At 41.6% G+C, this 15,304-nt stretch overlaps 1 protein-coding gene across 3 annotated transcripts in view; it reads right to left on the reverse strand.

Moving 5' to 3' along the window:
• Positions 1 to 10,970, reverse strand: part of LOC100701293 (acyl-coenzyme A thioesterase 4) — a 37,991-nt gene extending 27,021 nt beyond the window's left edge. Inside the window, exons 1-8 of one of the 3 annotated variants that reach the window (XM_019361185.2) lie at positions 10,573 to 10,970; positions 6,532 to 6,737; positions 6,338 to 6,437; positions 6,071 to 6,261; positions 5,627 to 5,796; positions 2,044 to 2,163; positions 1,778 to 1,860; positions 1,566 to 1,659 (exon numbers count right to left, since the gene is read on the reverse strand). In XM_019361185.2, coding sequence (XP_019216730.1) covers positions 1,566 to 1,659; positions 1,778 to 1,860; positions 2,044 to 2,163; positions 5,627 to 5,796; positions 6,071 to 6,261; positions 6,338 to 6,437; positions 6,532 to 6,727 — 954 coding nt within the window. In that variant the 5' untranslated portion in view covers positions 6,728 to 6,737; positions 10,573 to 10,970. The remainder of the gene's footprint in view (positions 1 to 1,565; positions 1,660 to 1,777; positions 1,861 to 2,043; positions 2,164 to 5,626; positions 5,797 to 6,070; positions 6,262 to 6,337; positions 6,438 to 6,531; positions 6,738 to 10,572) is intronic. The other 2 variants (XM_025909121.1, XM_019361184.2) reach the window with 2 other exon arrangements.
• Positions 10,971 to 15,304: the final 4,334 nt, after the last annotated feature.

Raw genomic sequence — 15,304 nt, forward strand, 5'->3', positions numbered from 1 at the left:
GACATCATGGAGGTGGTGGATGTTAGAGACCTTGTGCTCCCCCACCTTCCATTTGACGATGCCCCACAGATGCTCAATAAGGTTTAAGTCTGGAGACATGCTTGGCCATTCAAGTAACTTTACCCTCAGTTTATTTGGCAAGTCACTGGTCTTTTTGGAGGTGTTTGGGGTTGTTATCATGTTGGAATACTGTCCTGTTTCCCAGTTCCTGAAGGGATGGGATCATGGTCTGCTTGAGTGTGTCACAATACAAGTTGGCATTCATGGTTCCCTCAATTAACTGTAGCTCCTCAGTGCCAGCAGCACTCATGCAGCCCCAAACAATGACATCCCACCAACATGCTTGACTGTAGGTAAGACACACTTGTCTTTGTACTCCTCACCTGGTTGCCACCACACATCCCTGACACCATCTGAACCAAATAAGCTTATCTTGGTCTCATCAGACCACAGGTAATCCATGCCCTTAGTCTGCTTGTCTTCAACAGACTGTTTGCAGACTTTTGTGTGCACTATGTTTAGAAGAACCTTCCTTCTGGGATGACAGCCATTTGATGCAGTGTGTGGCCTATAGTGTGAGCACTGACAGACTGACCCTCCACGCCTTCAACCTCTGCAGCAATGCTGGCAGCCCTCATACATCTATGTTTAAAAGACAACCTCTGGATATGACGCTGAGCATATGTACTCAACTTCTTTGGTCAACCATGGCGAGGTTTGTTCTGAGTGGAACCTGTCCTGTTAAACTGCTGTTTGGTCTTGGACACCGTGCTGCAGCTCAGTTTCAGGGTGTTGGCAATATTCTTGTAGCCTAGGCCATCTTTATGTAGAGTAACAATTTTTTTTTTCAGATCCTCAGAGAATTCTTTGCTATGATGTGCCATGTTAGACGTTGAGTGACCAGTATGAGAGAGTGTGAGAGCAACAACACCAAATTCAACACACTTGTTCCCAATTTGCACCTAAGACCTTGTAACACTAACGAGTCACATAACACCAGTGAGGGAAAATGGCTAATTGGGCACAATTTGGACATTTTCACTTAGGGGTATACTCAGTTTTGTTGCCAGGGATTTAGGCAATAATGGCTGTGTGTTGAGTTATTTAGAGGTGACAGGCAACTTTACACTGTTATACAAGCAGTACACTACTTAACATTGTATCAAAGTGCCATATCTTCAATGTTGTCCCATGAAACGATATAATAAAATATTAACAAAAGTGGTGTACTCACTTTTGTGAGATACTGTATATCCATCGCATGCACTGCATTTTTGTGGAAAATTCATTCTCCAAATTGGGTGTTGTGAAAGAAATAAAGTCAAGTGATGATGAGTTTTTCTTGATGTTTTTAAAGAACAAAGGGAAGAAACAGAGCTTCTGGCTTCATCCAATTCTCAAGAGAAGGCAGCAGCAGTGAGAATTACGTGGTCGGTGTGAATGGCTAAATTAGGTGTCCAAAAGTGATTTTTAATGCACAAAACATAAGCATGGATTTAAAGGGCCTTAAGACTGAATGTATAAGGGCCTTAAGACTGAGATATGCTTTAGCTGGTGGTACCCACATCGGCTTTGAGTGAAGGGTCGGTGGGGATGGGCAACATCAGATCTCGGCAGATCACCTCGTCTTTTTCACTGAAGCGAGTCTTGCCAGCATTTCTGATGTGACAAAAAATTAAAAGGAATAATTAAGGATTATTCTGACATACTGTATTTCTATATATTAGCTTTCCAATTTGGCTTTAAATAAAAAGTAACTGAAAACGGCTCAACTTACTTGTAAGGGAACCTCAGTATTTCCTCCACGGATCCATCAACTGGCTGCACATGAGTCCCACTGATGCACACTACAGCACTGAGCTGGAAAAAAACAATACACAGATTTTATTAACTGACAAAAAGACCAGATTACACAGCCAGTTACACAGCCAAAACACAGCAGGTGGTGAACCTATGTCTTTATCCAGAGCATGCGTTATAACTGAAAACAGACTGATGCTGATTTTCCAGCTCCAGTGTCACTTTAAAAATGTCATGTCTTACTTTTATAATTTCAGAGTAAATAGCCATCTTGAGGGTGATACTGGTGCCAAAGGAAAGACCTATCATGGCTATCCTGCTCTTGCAGACCTGAGGATGTTGCTGCAGGACTCTGTAGGCTGTCTGTAGGTGGAAAGATATGTCGTACAACAGGTAAAATGCCAAAACCAGGACTCAAACAATTTCTCATGGTTGAACTAACTAACTTTTTTTTGGTCACATTTCTACAAAATACCTGTCATGATATCTTGGCACACCGAACATTAGAAGTGATGTAAAACATAACCTTTATGTTTTACTGTGAGCGCTGAGTACCAAAGTGGTAGCTACCGAAGTGCTGTACATTCATTTAGCTTGAAACACATCTCTCATTTTGTCTACAAAAACATGAAGGTCAAAAAAAGAACTCACAGACAAAAAACAAGTTAGCAGTACCCTCCATGGAGAAGGAGACCAAGATCAAGGTAGCACAGAGGGAGCTTGAAGAGATACACAAGAGAGATAGAAGGCACTATAATAAACCAGCTGTTCTCCACGGAACCAGCCAAAGTGTCCTCTCAGTGGCAGGGGAACAATATGAGAACAGCACCTCCAAGGCTAGAAACAAAGCAATACTGGGAGAGCAGATGGACGCAAGCCACAACAGCAATGCTCAGTGGCTAGTGGATCTGAGACCAGACCACAGCAATCTCCCTGAACAGGGTCCAGTAACCATTACAGTGGCAGACATCCAAGAAAGGGTCTTCAGTATGAAGAATTACACAACACCAGGCCTTGACATGGTTCACGCCTACTGGCTAAAGAAGCTGACTGCACTCCACGGGCATCTGGCAGCACAGATGAACCAGCTGCTAGTCGATGAGAGACACTTAGAATGGCTAACTGAAGGCTGGACAGTTCTGATCCTCAAGGACCCCCTGAAGGGACCAGTCCCATCCAAATACCTACCAATAACCTGCCTGGTTATCAAGTTCAATAGACCCTAAGAACCTTCATCAGGAACTCAATGGGGATGTGGTGTACAACACTAGAGGCCAACTTCAGGCCCATAGTACAAGTCACCATCAAGTGTAAGATCTACCAAGAAGATGCTCTGTCCCTACTGCTGTTCTGCATATGCCTGAACCCCCTCAGTGAGATCATCAACAAGACTGGCTATGGATACCGACTACGGAATGGAGCAATCGTCAGCCACCTCTTGTAAATAGATGACATCAAGTCTTATGCCAAGAGTGAACGAGACATCGATTCATTGATCCACACAGCAGGATATAATCAGAATGTTGAGTCAGCTAAAGGAGGAGGAGGAGTCAGCTAAACGGAAATAACAAGATCCAGGCTACCAACAACTAGGCCCTGCCCATGATCAGGTACACTGCTGGGATAATAAGCTAGCCAAAGGAGGAGATAAAAGCCACTGACATTGAGGCATGGAAGCTCTTTGCCATGCATGGAGGGTTTCACCCCAAGTCCAGTACCCTGAGGCTGTATGCTGTATGGCAGGAAGGAGGCCGGGGACTGGTGAGTGTCAGTATCGTAGTCCAGGATGAGACAACAAATATCCACGAATACATCAGGAAGATGGCCTCAATCTGAAAACCTCAGACAGCAGAAACCCAGAAAGTGGGTGCAGTGACTTGGCCTAGCTTGGGAGTCACTGCACCTTGTGTTCCGGTTATCACTGGGACCACTGTTACCTTCACCCTCTACATTTTCTCCAGCTCTTCTCTGAGCCTTTGATACTTCCCAAGCTTCTTGGGTTCCTTCTTCCTGATGTTTCTGTCATTCGGAACCGCTACATCAATTAGAACAGCCGTCTTCTTCTGTTTGTCTACCACCACTGTGTCGGGTTGGTTAGACACCACCATTTTGCCATTTTGTCCATCTGTATCTGGAAGTCCCACAGGATCTTAGCTCGGTCATATATATATATATATATATATATAGATAGATAGATAGATAGATATAGATATAGATATAAAAATCCCCACTCGCCCCTGCGGGCGGTCTATCCTTCAAGCTCAGGTCCTCTACCAGACCAGAGGCCCGGGAGCTTGGGGATCCTGCGCAGTATCTTTGCTGTTCCTAGGACTGCGCTCTTCTGGACAGAGATCTCCAATGTTGTTCCTGGGATCTGCTGGAGCCACTCGCCTAGTTTGGGAGTCACCACACCTAGTGCTCCAATTACCGCTGGGACCACTGATTACCTTCACCTTTCACATTTTCTTGAGCTCTTCTCTGAGCCCTTGGTATTTCTCTTATTCAGCTGAGTAGCATAGAGGACTGTATGCCTTTGGAGCGGAGGAATCGCAAGTTTGATTCCCGCCTGGGGTGTCTGTATCCAGTAAGGGTTCCAAGGCTAGACCCCCCCATGCTAAGCGAGCCTACTGCAGACATGAGCGAGACAAATAAATATGAAGGCATGCCGGCTCAGACGTCGCTCAGATCCGCGTCAGGTGTTGAGGAACCAGGGCACCCTGACGAGAAGTGGACTACTGGAACAAGAAGGCATAGTTGGGCTATATATGTGTGTATATATATATCTACATATATATACATATATATATATATATATTCTTCAAATCTTTATTCAGCAAAGCATATGCATATGGAGATCACCCACGTCAAACTCTAGGCCGCACAGAGTATGCTCTAAGGATGATCTGAAACATTTACTTTTATACTTTTTTCACTACCCCCCTCCTGCCATTGGGTACCCTTTCATCCTTTTGTTCTTTCTTTTCATCTTCCACTTATGATGCATACTTTCTGACCGTATCCCATAACTTCTCAAGCACCCCTCTTTCATCCATCATTAAATTGGTTCCTTTAGTCATTTAAGAGTTAACTGACAAAGACGGCAGTAAAGAGTTAATCAGTTTGCCAATTTTGTCGGGTGAGCATGCCAGACGTGAACTGCTATCTATGCTAAGTAAGGCTTTTTCTTGCCTTCAGGCGACTGAGGCGAGAACCACAATCTCAGGTGCATGCCCAGCAGGGCCGGGTTTGTTTACCGTATAGGCATTGAAGGGGCTGGACACAATGTGGGACAGTACAGATAAACACAGATGAATGCCGAGAAAGGATCCTATGTGCATACTTCAGCAGTGCCAAGCTGAATTAACCCTATGTTGGACTAGTCACTGTTGGCCATAACACAATTAAAGGTTACTTATTGATCCTAATTATTATGTTTTCAAACAGTATTGATCAGCATGTGTTCATACAACAAGTAGCACAAACGTTTTCATTAATATAATGGTAGATATATTTGACCTAAATATATGGGTCATGTGATTTGAACATGCAGGTTAAAAGCTTAACACAGCGACTCCACAATATAAGACACTTCATTGTAAGTGTGCATAGTATAGATGAGTACATATGGTTACACAGAATTTATGTGAGTAATTATGATTACATATCTAGTGTATACAGGTACATATGTCATAATAAAATCCACTTGTCTCCCTAACCTTTGAGCAACAACACCTAGCTTGCATACAGAATATTTCCCCACTGAACCACCTCCTTTTTTTTTCGTGTTGTTTCCTTGTAACCAAAACATTAAATTCGTTAGATATACCTCAAAATACTGGTTGTCCACCATCTTTCCAGTTTCTATGGTGAATTTAGAAGTCAGGTAGTCGATGGCCATACTAGCGAAGCCATGGGAGGCCAAGAGTGCTGCACGGTACTCCACCAACTGCCCTCCAAGCCCATATCGATCCAGGAGGCCAGGAAAAGGTCCAGGTCCTTAAGACAAGTTAACAAACCCAAAGAAGGTGTGCATTACATTAGTATGATAACATTTTGTGTCTGTGAGCTGTCTGCAACTTTTTAATGTTTCCTCTCTATGGCATTTGTTTGGTTATTTAAACCGTACTAACTAGTTGCAAAAGCATTCACAAGATTTCCTCCTCCCTGCTCACTACCCTGGCTCTCTTCAGCAGCTTATCTCCAGTTCAACACACATGCTGATCTAATTTACACCCACGGGATATCTCACTGTGGACTCTTCAGGTCTTACCCAAGGGCAAAAAAAGGGCTGCGGTGAGTCCACCTTCTGTAACTGGAATCCTGCGCACACCAGGTGCCATATACCAGCGCTCCACCACCACACCAGAGAGTGGCACCAGATCTGCGAAGCCCTCTGTCTGGTGACCCTGGTAAACCGAAATTGTGACCTCCATGGGAGTCTGGATGTTTTTCTTTCGCATCCTGAGGAGTGATGGGAGAATTATCTATGGTGCCAATAATGGATTCTGTATTGGTGTCATCTACACAAAAAGCCTACCTCAGCCCAGGTTTGCTGCCTGGAATTGGTCTGAGGCTCCACAGTAGACCCATCTGTTCGACTCCGGAATATGTCCCACGTATACTGGGATCCTCTGAAACTACAAAAAAATAAAACACAATCTGTTAGATACTTGCGCATATTTCTACATTTTCTTCTCTTATTTTTCTAGGTCTCAGTACTGAACAACATACCATTGATGGTCCCTGTGGTATCGGCAGTGTAGTGACCAAACGCTTCCCAGCTGTGTCCATCTTCACACTGGTGCAAGGCACGGATGGTTAGTTGGGAACCAGGCAGGGCATTCTGGACGAGGACAATGAATTTCTCATCCATGAGCCCTCTGGATGGCTGAACCGACAGCTTCACACAACATTGCTTCCTGTCCATCCTGAATTCACTGTACAAGCATATTATTTGATTTGGATTTAGAAAATCTTGAATTTGGAATTGATTTATTCAAGCATTGTGCGCATTTGTATTTGTAATTAAAGGTCAGAAAATAGAGCAAGTGCAATCATATAAATATCTTCGGACCATAATGAAAAATTGAACTTTGATGTGAACTGTAAATCTGTCTGCAAAAGGGGTCACCAGTGCGTTTACTGCCTTAGGAAACTTGCTCATTTCCACATTGACTGAACTATTTTTACTTTGTTTTATCTTTTTGTTTGGTGGCATGGTTCGGTCAAACCTCTGTCACAGGGAAAAACTTACTGAATTAGATAGTGAGATGGTCCAGTCATCTGATAGGTGGGTCATAGCCCTGTCTAGGTTCCCTGTACTCTAAACAGGTACAGAGGATGGCTTTATCAATTCTTAATAATGGCTTCTCTACAGGCTGAATTTCAGCTTTTTCCCTCTGGATGGAGGTTTCTAGTCCCAAGGTATAGGACAAGGCGTCATAAAAACAGCTTTGTCCCTGCTGCCATCACTGAAGTCAGTACTTGTTGTTGTTGTTACTTGTTTCATCTTGATTTATTTATATATAATATATTATATTATTTAAATTGTATCACTTGTCTAATTATCAAATATGTGTTTGTCAAGTTTAATGGGTGTGTGTGTGTTTTGTGAGGGAATGCCAAATGCTATCATTTATTCTGTAAAGCAAAATTACCTACAGATATAAATAAAGTAACCTTAAACCAGAGGTTCCCAAAGTGTGGGGCCCGCCCCTAGGGGGAGCGCAGAGCCATTGCCGGGGGGGGGGGCGGTATGAAAAGAAAAAAAAAAAGAGCGCTTGGACACTGTGGACAGGTTTTTGACGGGGCTCCCACATAAACGCAAAGCAGGAGATGAAGCATCGCCAAATATGTTTCCAAACCAACTTCCTTCCAAGCCAAAGACAGGAAAATATTGTGAAGCATGTCTTCCCTTTGGCTTCACCTGCACAAGTGCATAGGTAGGTCTCCCCTGCAAAATTAGTTTTCCCTGCGTCGGGAGCACGCGCTGGGCTCTCCAAATCACGGACAAACAGGATCCCACATTCTTGATTTTTAGTTCACAAACACTTCTTGTAATAACTACTCCTGACATTTTGGACATGTTAGCTCTTTATGCAGTAAAGTTACAGTGGGATACAAATAATATCAGGCTGATCCTGCAGTAATTTGTTCCCCCGGTTCAAATCACGGACAAACAGTATCCCACAGCTGTTTTTGTGTTTAAACCCATTTTGCACAGAGAGGCATTTTTCTTTTCTTGTGAAAAAGGGGGGCCTGGCAAAAAAAGTTTGGGAACCACTGCCTTAAACCATTTAATAGTTTGAAATAACATGAAAATGCATTTTTCTACCAAATAAGATAATAGAAATGCATTGTGTTAAATGAAAGCAGGCTGGTACTGTACTAGTTATATGTAGTTAAATATTTTTTTTTAGTATAGTAAAAACATGATGACAGTACAGATATATAAACTTGTGAAGTAGCGAGTCAAATTTGCATATGCATTACACTAGTGATTTTTAATCTGGATAAGAGATCAGCGTTAAGATGCGGTTCGGGGTAGGAATATCTATATGTATCTTTGGCATCAATGTGTATATGTGTAACATCCACTCAGTAACATTAACGGGGGGGGGGTGAAAGTGCAGTGCTGTAGCCCAGTGATGTCAGAGTGACTTTAATAATTAGCCACAGATAGCACAACTTGTACTGTAAAGTTGACAGAATGAGAACTGGCTAATGTCCAGGTAACTTAGCGATTGCTAGAACAGTTTGTTCCTGCAGTGCATATTTAAAAGAAGTGTTGACCAGTGTTTGTCAAACTAGCACACATGAACGTCATGTCTGGCAAAACACTGGTCTTGTGAAGGACCTCACTGTTTGACTGTAGAGGTGAGACAGTGATGACAACAGCATTCGTCCTCCAGAACGTGTGTGCGTATGTGTGTGGTCGTACTTGTTTTCATGACGTTTGGACATTTTTATGATAAGACATCAACAACATGCTCCCAGACCGAAAATCTCGAATGTCCTGACCAGTGTCGGTCAAGTTACTTGAAAAAAGTAATCAGTTACTAATTACTGATTACTTCCCCCAAAAAGTAATCCCGTTACTTTACTGATTACTTATTTTCAAAAGTAATCAATTACTTAGTTACTTAGTTAGTTACTTTTTAAAAACACAATTTACAACCTGAATAGGTAATAAAGCGATAGATCTTTCAGCCCAATTCTACTTTTTCTGCATAATTCATCATACAAAATGTAATCAAATGGAAAAGTCTCTTTTTAAAACTTGTTTTATTAGTTTTAATCTTTTAACTTTATGCATCAAGCAAAAATTAAATTATATGCAACATTCTCTGACTGGAAGAAATTTGTTTAACATTTAAACCTATTTTCTGCACATTCCAGCACATAAAATAAAATATTTTTTTGTGTTTACACTCACTCTTTCAAATAGATGCAAGTAAAACACAGCAGAAAATAAATAAAATCAAAGACTAGCGGTCCTGTTGCTCTATTTTCACCTGTAAAGCAGGAGTGGGTTAGGCGGAGGTTTACCCTGGTGCAGGTGTGCCGCAGCGGTCAGTGGAAGAATCCGCGAGTTTCTCTGTGAATTTCACATTACGTCGTAGTACACTCGGTGCTTGCTTGGAAGTTTAGGGGTTTTTTCGCTGTAAAAAGAAGTTTTCTTCCCACGCACAACGGACACTAATGTTTTTGTCACTTTTTATGGAATCAAACTCAAAATAAGGTCAGTACTTCCACGCTTTAAACGCTGCATGCTATACTCTGTCCCGCACTCGATATATTATGATCTGCAGACAGCTGTTGTCACGAACGTCGCACTCGCTTACGTCACTGTCATGAGACGTTCTCGCAAAAAATCACGGTTTTAGTAACGCAGTAACGCAGCGTTCCTACGTGAAAGTAACGGTAATCTAATTACCGTTTTTGCAATAGTAATCCCTTACATTACTCGTTACTTGAAAAAAGTAATCAGATTACAGTAACGCGTTACTGCCCATCTCTGGTCCTGACACATAACAATTTTAGGAAAAAAAAAAAAAGTGTGCAAGTGTGCTTAGCGTTTTTGCTCACTTTCGGTTTCGCCGCCTAGTGGCCGGTTTTGGAACTTAACACACTGTTAACACACTTTCAGTGACATCACTCTTGTTGGTGTGTCAGACACAATAACATAAATAAACCCCTCAGACCTGAGTTATTGACCTTCAAAAGCATAATCCTGTAGTCTAGAGATTGTGTAACTAAACACGTTTTTGGAATGATACAGAGTAAAATTCAAACAGTTAAGTCTTCACATCAGTGCAATAATGCTGACATCACCTTTAATGAAACAGAAGAAAATTTTATTTATTCACAGACATCATCTGCAATTGAACGGACTGGACCTTTAGCATGTTTGACACCTCTACTGTAGAATGTGGTCGTTAACAAGAACAACTGTTACATTTTTTTTTCTTTTTGCAATTATTCAGTGACCACTCATTACTGTGCTCCACTGATCTACACTGTATACCTTAAAATGCAAAAACTTTGAAATTTTCTCACAAATCATTAAAATACTAGTTTTTGCTGGCTTGAAGCTATATTAATCTTTATTACACATCTATGGGAAGAAATATAATACTGAATGAAGTATAGTGACCTGAATTTAAGTGATATAACAGACTGTGATAGTAGTCTAGCACATCAGTGGAAAAACACATTTGAGTCTCAATGACAGCTGCATAAACACTGTAGCGAATGTGGAAGACTTCTTACCTTTATTTGTTAAATTACGTGAACCACTTTCTGTTAGCAGGAAACCTCTGAGCTGGGGAGTCTGGCAAAGAGTCTGGCTTTAAAAGTTGGGTCACCACAACAGTTAACTCCACAGAGCTTTCACGTAAACTGCTTTAAAACGCTACACGGAACTGCAGTCCTCCCATAGAGATGTGCTCACCACCATGTATACCACCTCTGCTTAGACACAAGATGGCGTCATCAAACAGGGAAACACCATGGTGAGCAGTCATAATCTGGGGCACTCAAGGGAAATCTTAAAAATATTCATCATTCAGAACTTCAAGCTTTATAAACAGTTATACTAAACCATTAATAGTCAGTCTTTATAAAGTGGAAAAATTGCTGTAGTCATTTACTCAAACATCTAAAAACATAAAGGTAAATACAGTATAAGGCAAAAACAGAACTTGTACAAATCTAAGTAGCTTAAAAGTCAATATTTGGTATGGACACACACAGACTATATGTGTATATGTATATAGATATGTGTGTATATATGGTCTAATTACCTGCGCAAAAGCTATCTCAGTATGCCTGCAGGTCCTTAACCCAACAGCAGGACCAATATCAGTTCCTTTATGCAAGGACCTCCAGGAGGCCACTTGTGTGAATGTCTCTGACCAATTATAAATGGACTTTATGAGGCTGGCCTGAGGGCATCGTTGTCCTCTTGTGGGTTCTGTGCTCACTACACTCTCTTGGATACTATTGAATTAATCATGGTAACAACTCAGTGAGGGAAAACAAGCATATTGAGATGAGTTAAGAGGTCAAAGGTCAGCAGAGACTGACATGGTGAAAAATGTCTTCAGCCACACCTCTTTTGTGTCCACAGAAACATGCACACAATGCCTGACAACACAGACTAGTTAAAGAGAGTCAGACAGAAAAGCTCAGCAACTCATACATTTTATATTCACCAGAGTCACAGATTACTTTGCTGACAGGATTGGGTTGGGTTGGGTTGGGTTGGGGAGTCTGAAAACCAAAACCAAATGACACAAAGCAAAAAGGGAATATCTGTGATCATAGGGACTGATTGTTTTCTCTGAAAAGCGAGACAAGACTGAAATTTAAGTGAAGTGCTTTGGAAAAACATATTTATTTTAGATGACTCCTTTTTATATCTTCCATTTCATCAGACTGATTCCCCTTCCTCCTCACAGCCACTGATTTAGTTTCACTTCTACCAGCTTACATAAGCGTTAACTGTTATTATTTTTAACATGTTACCAAATAACTGGCTAGAACTGCCATATATCAAAAGTACAGGCTAGTTGTATAATGACTGTGGAGAGTGTTTCCTTGGTGTTCCATGGGCTCTTTATGACCAGTTCATGATGATCTGAACTCTAAGGTATATCATGATATAGGTATAGTTTTTGATCTAATAGATACTTTTAACATGACAATGCATCATTTTACCAAAGTGAAATCTTCTCAGTCTGGCTTCCAAAACATGACAAATAGTGTCAATGGATTTTAGGTGCTTCCCCAGTCACCAGATCTTATGGAATGGAACATCTTTGGGTTTTAATAGATGTCGTCATATCATGGTGAAATCACAAAGGAAAATTGAGAGCAGAGAGTACTTGCTCATGTCATGTGTCCTTTGAGGGTTTTACAAAGGTTCCTGCTCAAAAATGAGTATTTCTCTGTAATTACAAACTCTGTATAAACAATCTAATAACTAAAGCTAACACTTGTGAAACTTCATCAGAAAATCTTACAGCAGATGCTACTTTGTCAAAGTAACTGAGAAGGGAACACAGAAAAAAAAGACAAACTTTTTCCTCATCTAATTTTTTTTTCTTTTTTGGGGGGTGGGGTATTTTATAGCATATAACCCCTTTCAAAATATGTTGCAGTGGACAGTAAACTCTACAAAACCATGAATCAACATATGGACATTGTCTTTGCAAAGACTGATGCTGCTAAAGTAAAACAGAGCAAGTTACAGAGGTTTTAGTGACGACATAGCCAGGTGTTGTGCAATTTGGCACATTTTGGTACAATCTGTGAGAGTTTATATTTCTTAGGTATTGAACAGCAGAAATGATTTAACTTTATTTACATGCCTAAAAATGCATGTTTTTGAATAAGGCCCATTCTATACACATGCTTAATGGGCCTTGCATGAATATAATTTGCACAGCGAAAATAGTCTTTGGAACTTTAAATTCTGACGGGCAGTAACTTCTGTTAGCCAATTTACATGATTTAACCCTTTTAATTATTTGAGGCCCTCGCACCCCGGCACATCGAGCCACCCGTTCAATGATGATTATAGTCGTCCCACTAGGTGGCGCTCTAACCATTACTGACATATGGCATATCAAATATTTCCGAGCTTGACTCTTGACTCATACCTGCAACGTTTGGGAGAGATTGGACATTGTGTTTCTGAGTGACAGCAGATTACTGCTTTTTGGCGAGTGATTGAAACTCCACGTGCTGGCTGCCGGCAGAGCCCGCGGGCACGTCACTGCAACCCCCTCTGGCCTCTGCTCTGTGGCTGCTGGGTGACCTCTCGTTTGGGGCTCTCCTCAGCTCTTCCCAGGAGGGTGGCACGGTTGCCCCCCGGTGGTCCTCTTTGGGTCCTCGTATTCTGGGGCCTCTGGATGTCTGGGGCCTGGATCTCCTCCATACCTGCTTCATGCCCTGGGGGACGGGGCTATGGCTCCCCACACACCCTAGCAGATCATTACATTGTGAAACCTTTTGAATACAAGCGTGCTGATCCACACAGGTGTGCACACAGGTGTACACATGGGTTTTCACAGACACAAGCTACACCTTTCTTGGCTGCTACCTCAAAGCACATTGTGCGCTGTCGATCTTGCGTACTGCACAATAACATGTAATATTTAGTATCTACTGTTATCTTCTGTTAGCTAGTTTATTGTGATGGTGTTGTATTTATTATGTTGCTCTGTTTTGTTTGTTTTCTCGTCTGTTTTTTCTTATCCCCATACAGGTGATCCAGGTGTTTTGTTTGTTTTTCTTTCTTTTTTTTTCTCTCTTCCCCCCTTTCTCACCATCTCTTCTCCCCTCTATTTTTCTTTCTCTCCCTCTCTTTCTTTCATTTTTTCTCCCTGTCCTATCCCCCAGTCATGTCTGTCCCATCTGTAACAACCGAAAAATCAAATCAAATAAATACATAATTATAATAAAGGTCAATCAAATGGACCAATATGGCAAGGCCATGGTGATCCAATTGGTAAAGTAAATCCGCTTGGCATCTTTCTTGGCCTTCAGACAACAATTCTGATGGCTTAAAGTCCAAACGGGACAGGACAAAAAAAAAAAAAAAGAAACTCCACGTGCTGCCATGACCACCCTGTTTCCCTGAACGTAAAAAGCTTCGTAATTTAACATCACAAAGGTCTTTAGATTCCCTGCACTGGAGATCGAGTCAATCTGTTGAAATCCCTGGGAGGAGTTTGTCAAAGTACGAGATGTGAAAAGAGGGAAAAATGTCACCAAAGCTTTCCAAGCCCCTCAAAAGCCACTTCATCTTTCATGGTGAAACGCCTTGCCACCAGGGTGCGCCGTTCAGTTTAAACTCACAATTTTCTCACAGAAGCATCATGAGGGACTGATGTTAATCTTAACCGCTTTTGAGGTGGATCTGATGAACCTGTAAAATTAAGTATATCAAAGTATAAGACATGACATTTCCTGTTCCCACTAGGTGGCGCGCTGCGTATTCCTGACAATGGGCATATCAATCTGTTCAGGGCGGGTCTGTCATCATGGCTGTAAAGTCTGGTACTGATCAGACTGGATTTCTTTAAGTTATACTAATTTGTTTCTTCATGGCGAGACATCGATGTTTGCCATGCTGCTGGGGTCACACTGTTTTCCAGAAACTCACACTTTTCACTGTAACCCAAGACCAACTCCTTAAGGCTTTCCTGGAGAAGTTTGAGGCTGCACAGGTCACCCACCGCTATACTGTACCCCAAAGTGTAAAACATGACATTTCCTGTTCCCACTAGGTGGCGCTGTCACTGGTGTCAAATATGGCAGTTGAAATGTGTTCAGGGCTGGAGCCTTATCATATGTGTGCTCTTTGGTCCAGATCGGATAATGTATGACAGAATGAGAGCAAATAAGATTTTCATGGCAAATGATCAAAATTTGCCGTGGCTCCAGGGCCACACTGTATCCCAAAAACTCAAAAGCTCCACAATTTAACATGGCCCAGGTGTGTAGTTGACACTGACCAAATATGAAGCTTATACGATCAAATCTCAAGGAGGAGTTCGAAAAAGTACAAGGCCTGGAAATGGAAAAATCAGAGCCAAAATGTCACCTTCAATCCAAAATGGTGGACTTCCTGTTGGGTTTGTGTCAATGGTCCCACTGACTTTTTTGTTTGTCTCAGCATGATACACGTGTGGGCCAAATTTCATTAATGTAGCTCAAACTATGTGTTCGTAGAGTTGCATTTAACAACGCACTCCAGAGCCATTTTCCAATGCTCATATGTAAAACCATTAAAATACGAAATTTTTCACCATACCTGACACGTGCAAAATTTCATGAGTTTTTGAGCATGTTAAAGCCCTCAAAAAGGCACTTGTTTTGCCTGAATAATAATAAGAAGAAACGGAGCAGATACAACAGGGCCTTCACACTCTCAGTGCTCGGGCCCTAATTTCATGGAGAGAAATACACATGATGGAAAATGCACAACACTTGC

The sequence above is a fragment of the Oreochromis niloticus genome, linkage group LG7, assembly GCF_001858045.2.
Source record: "Oreochromis niloticus isolate F11D_XX linkage group LG7, O_niloticus_UMD_NMBU, whole genome shotgun sequence".
NCBI classification, from domain to species: Eukaryota; Metazoa; Chordata; class Actinopteri; order Cichliformes; family Cichlidae; genus Oreochromis; species Oreochromis niloticus.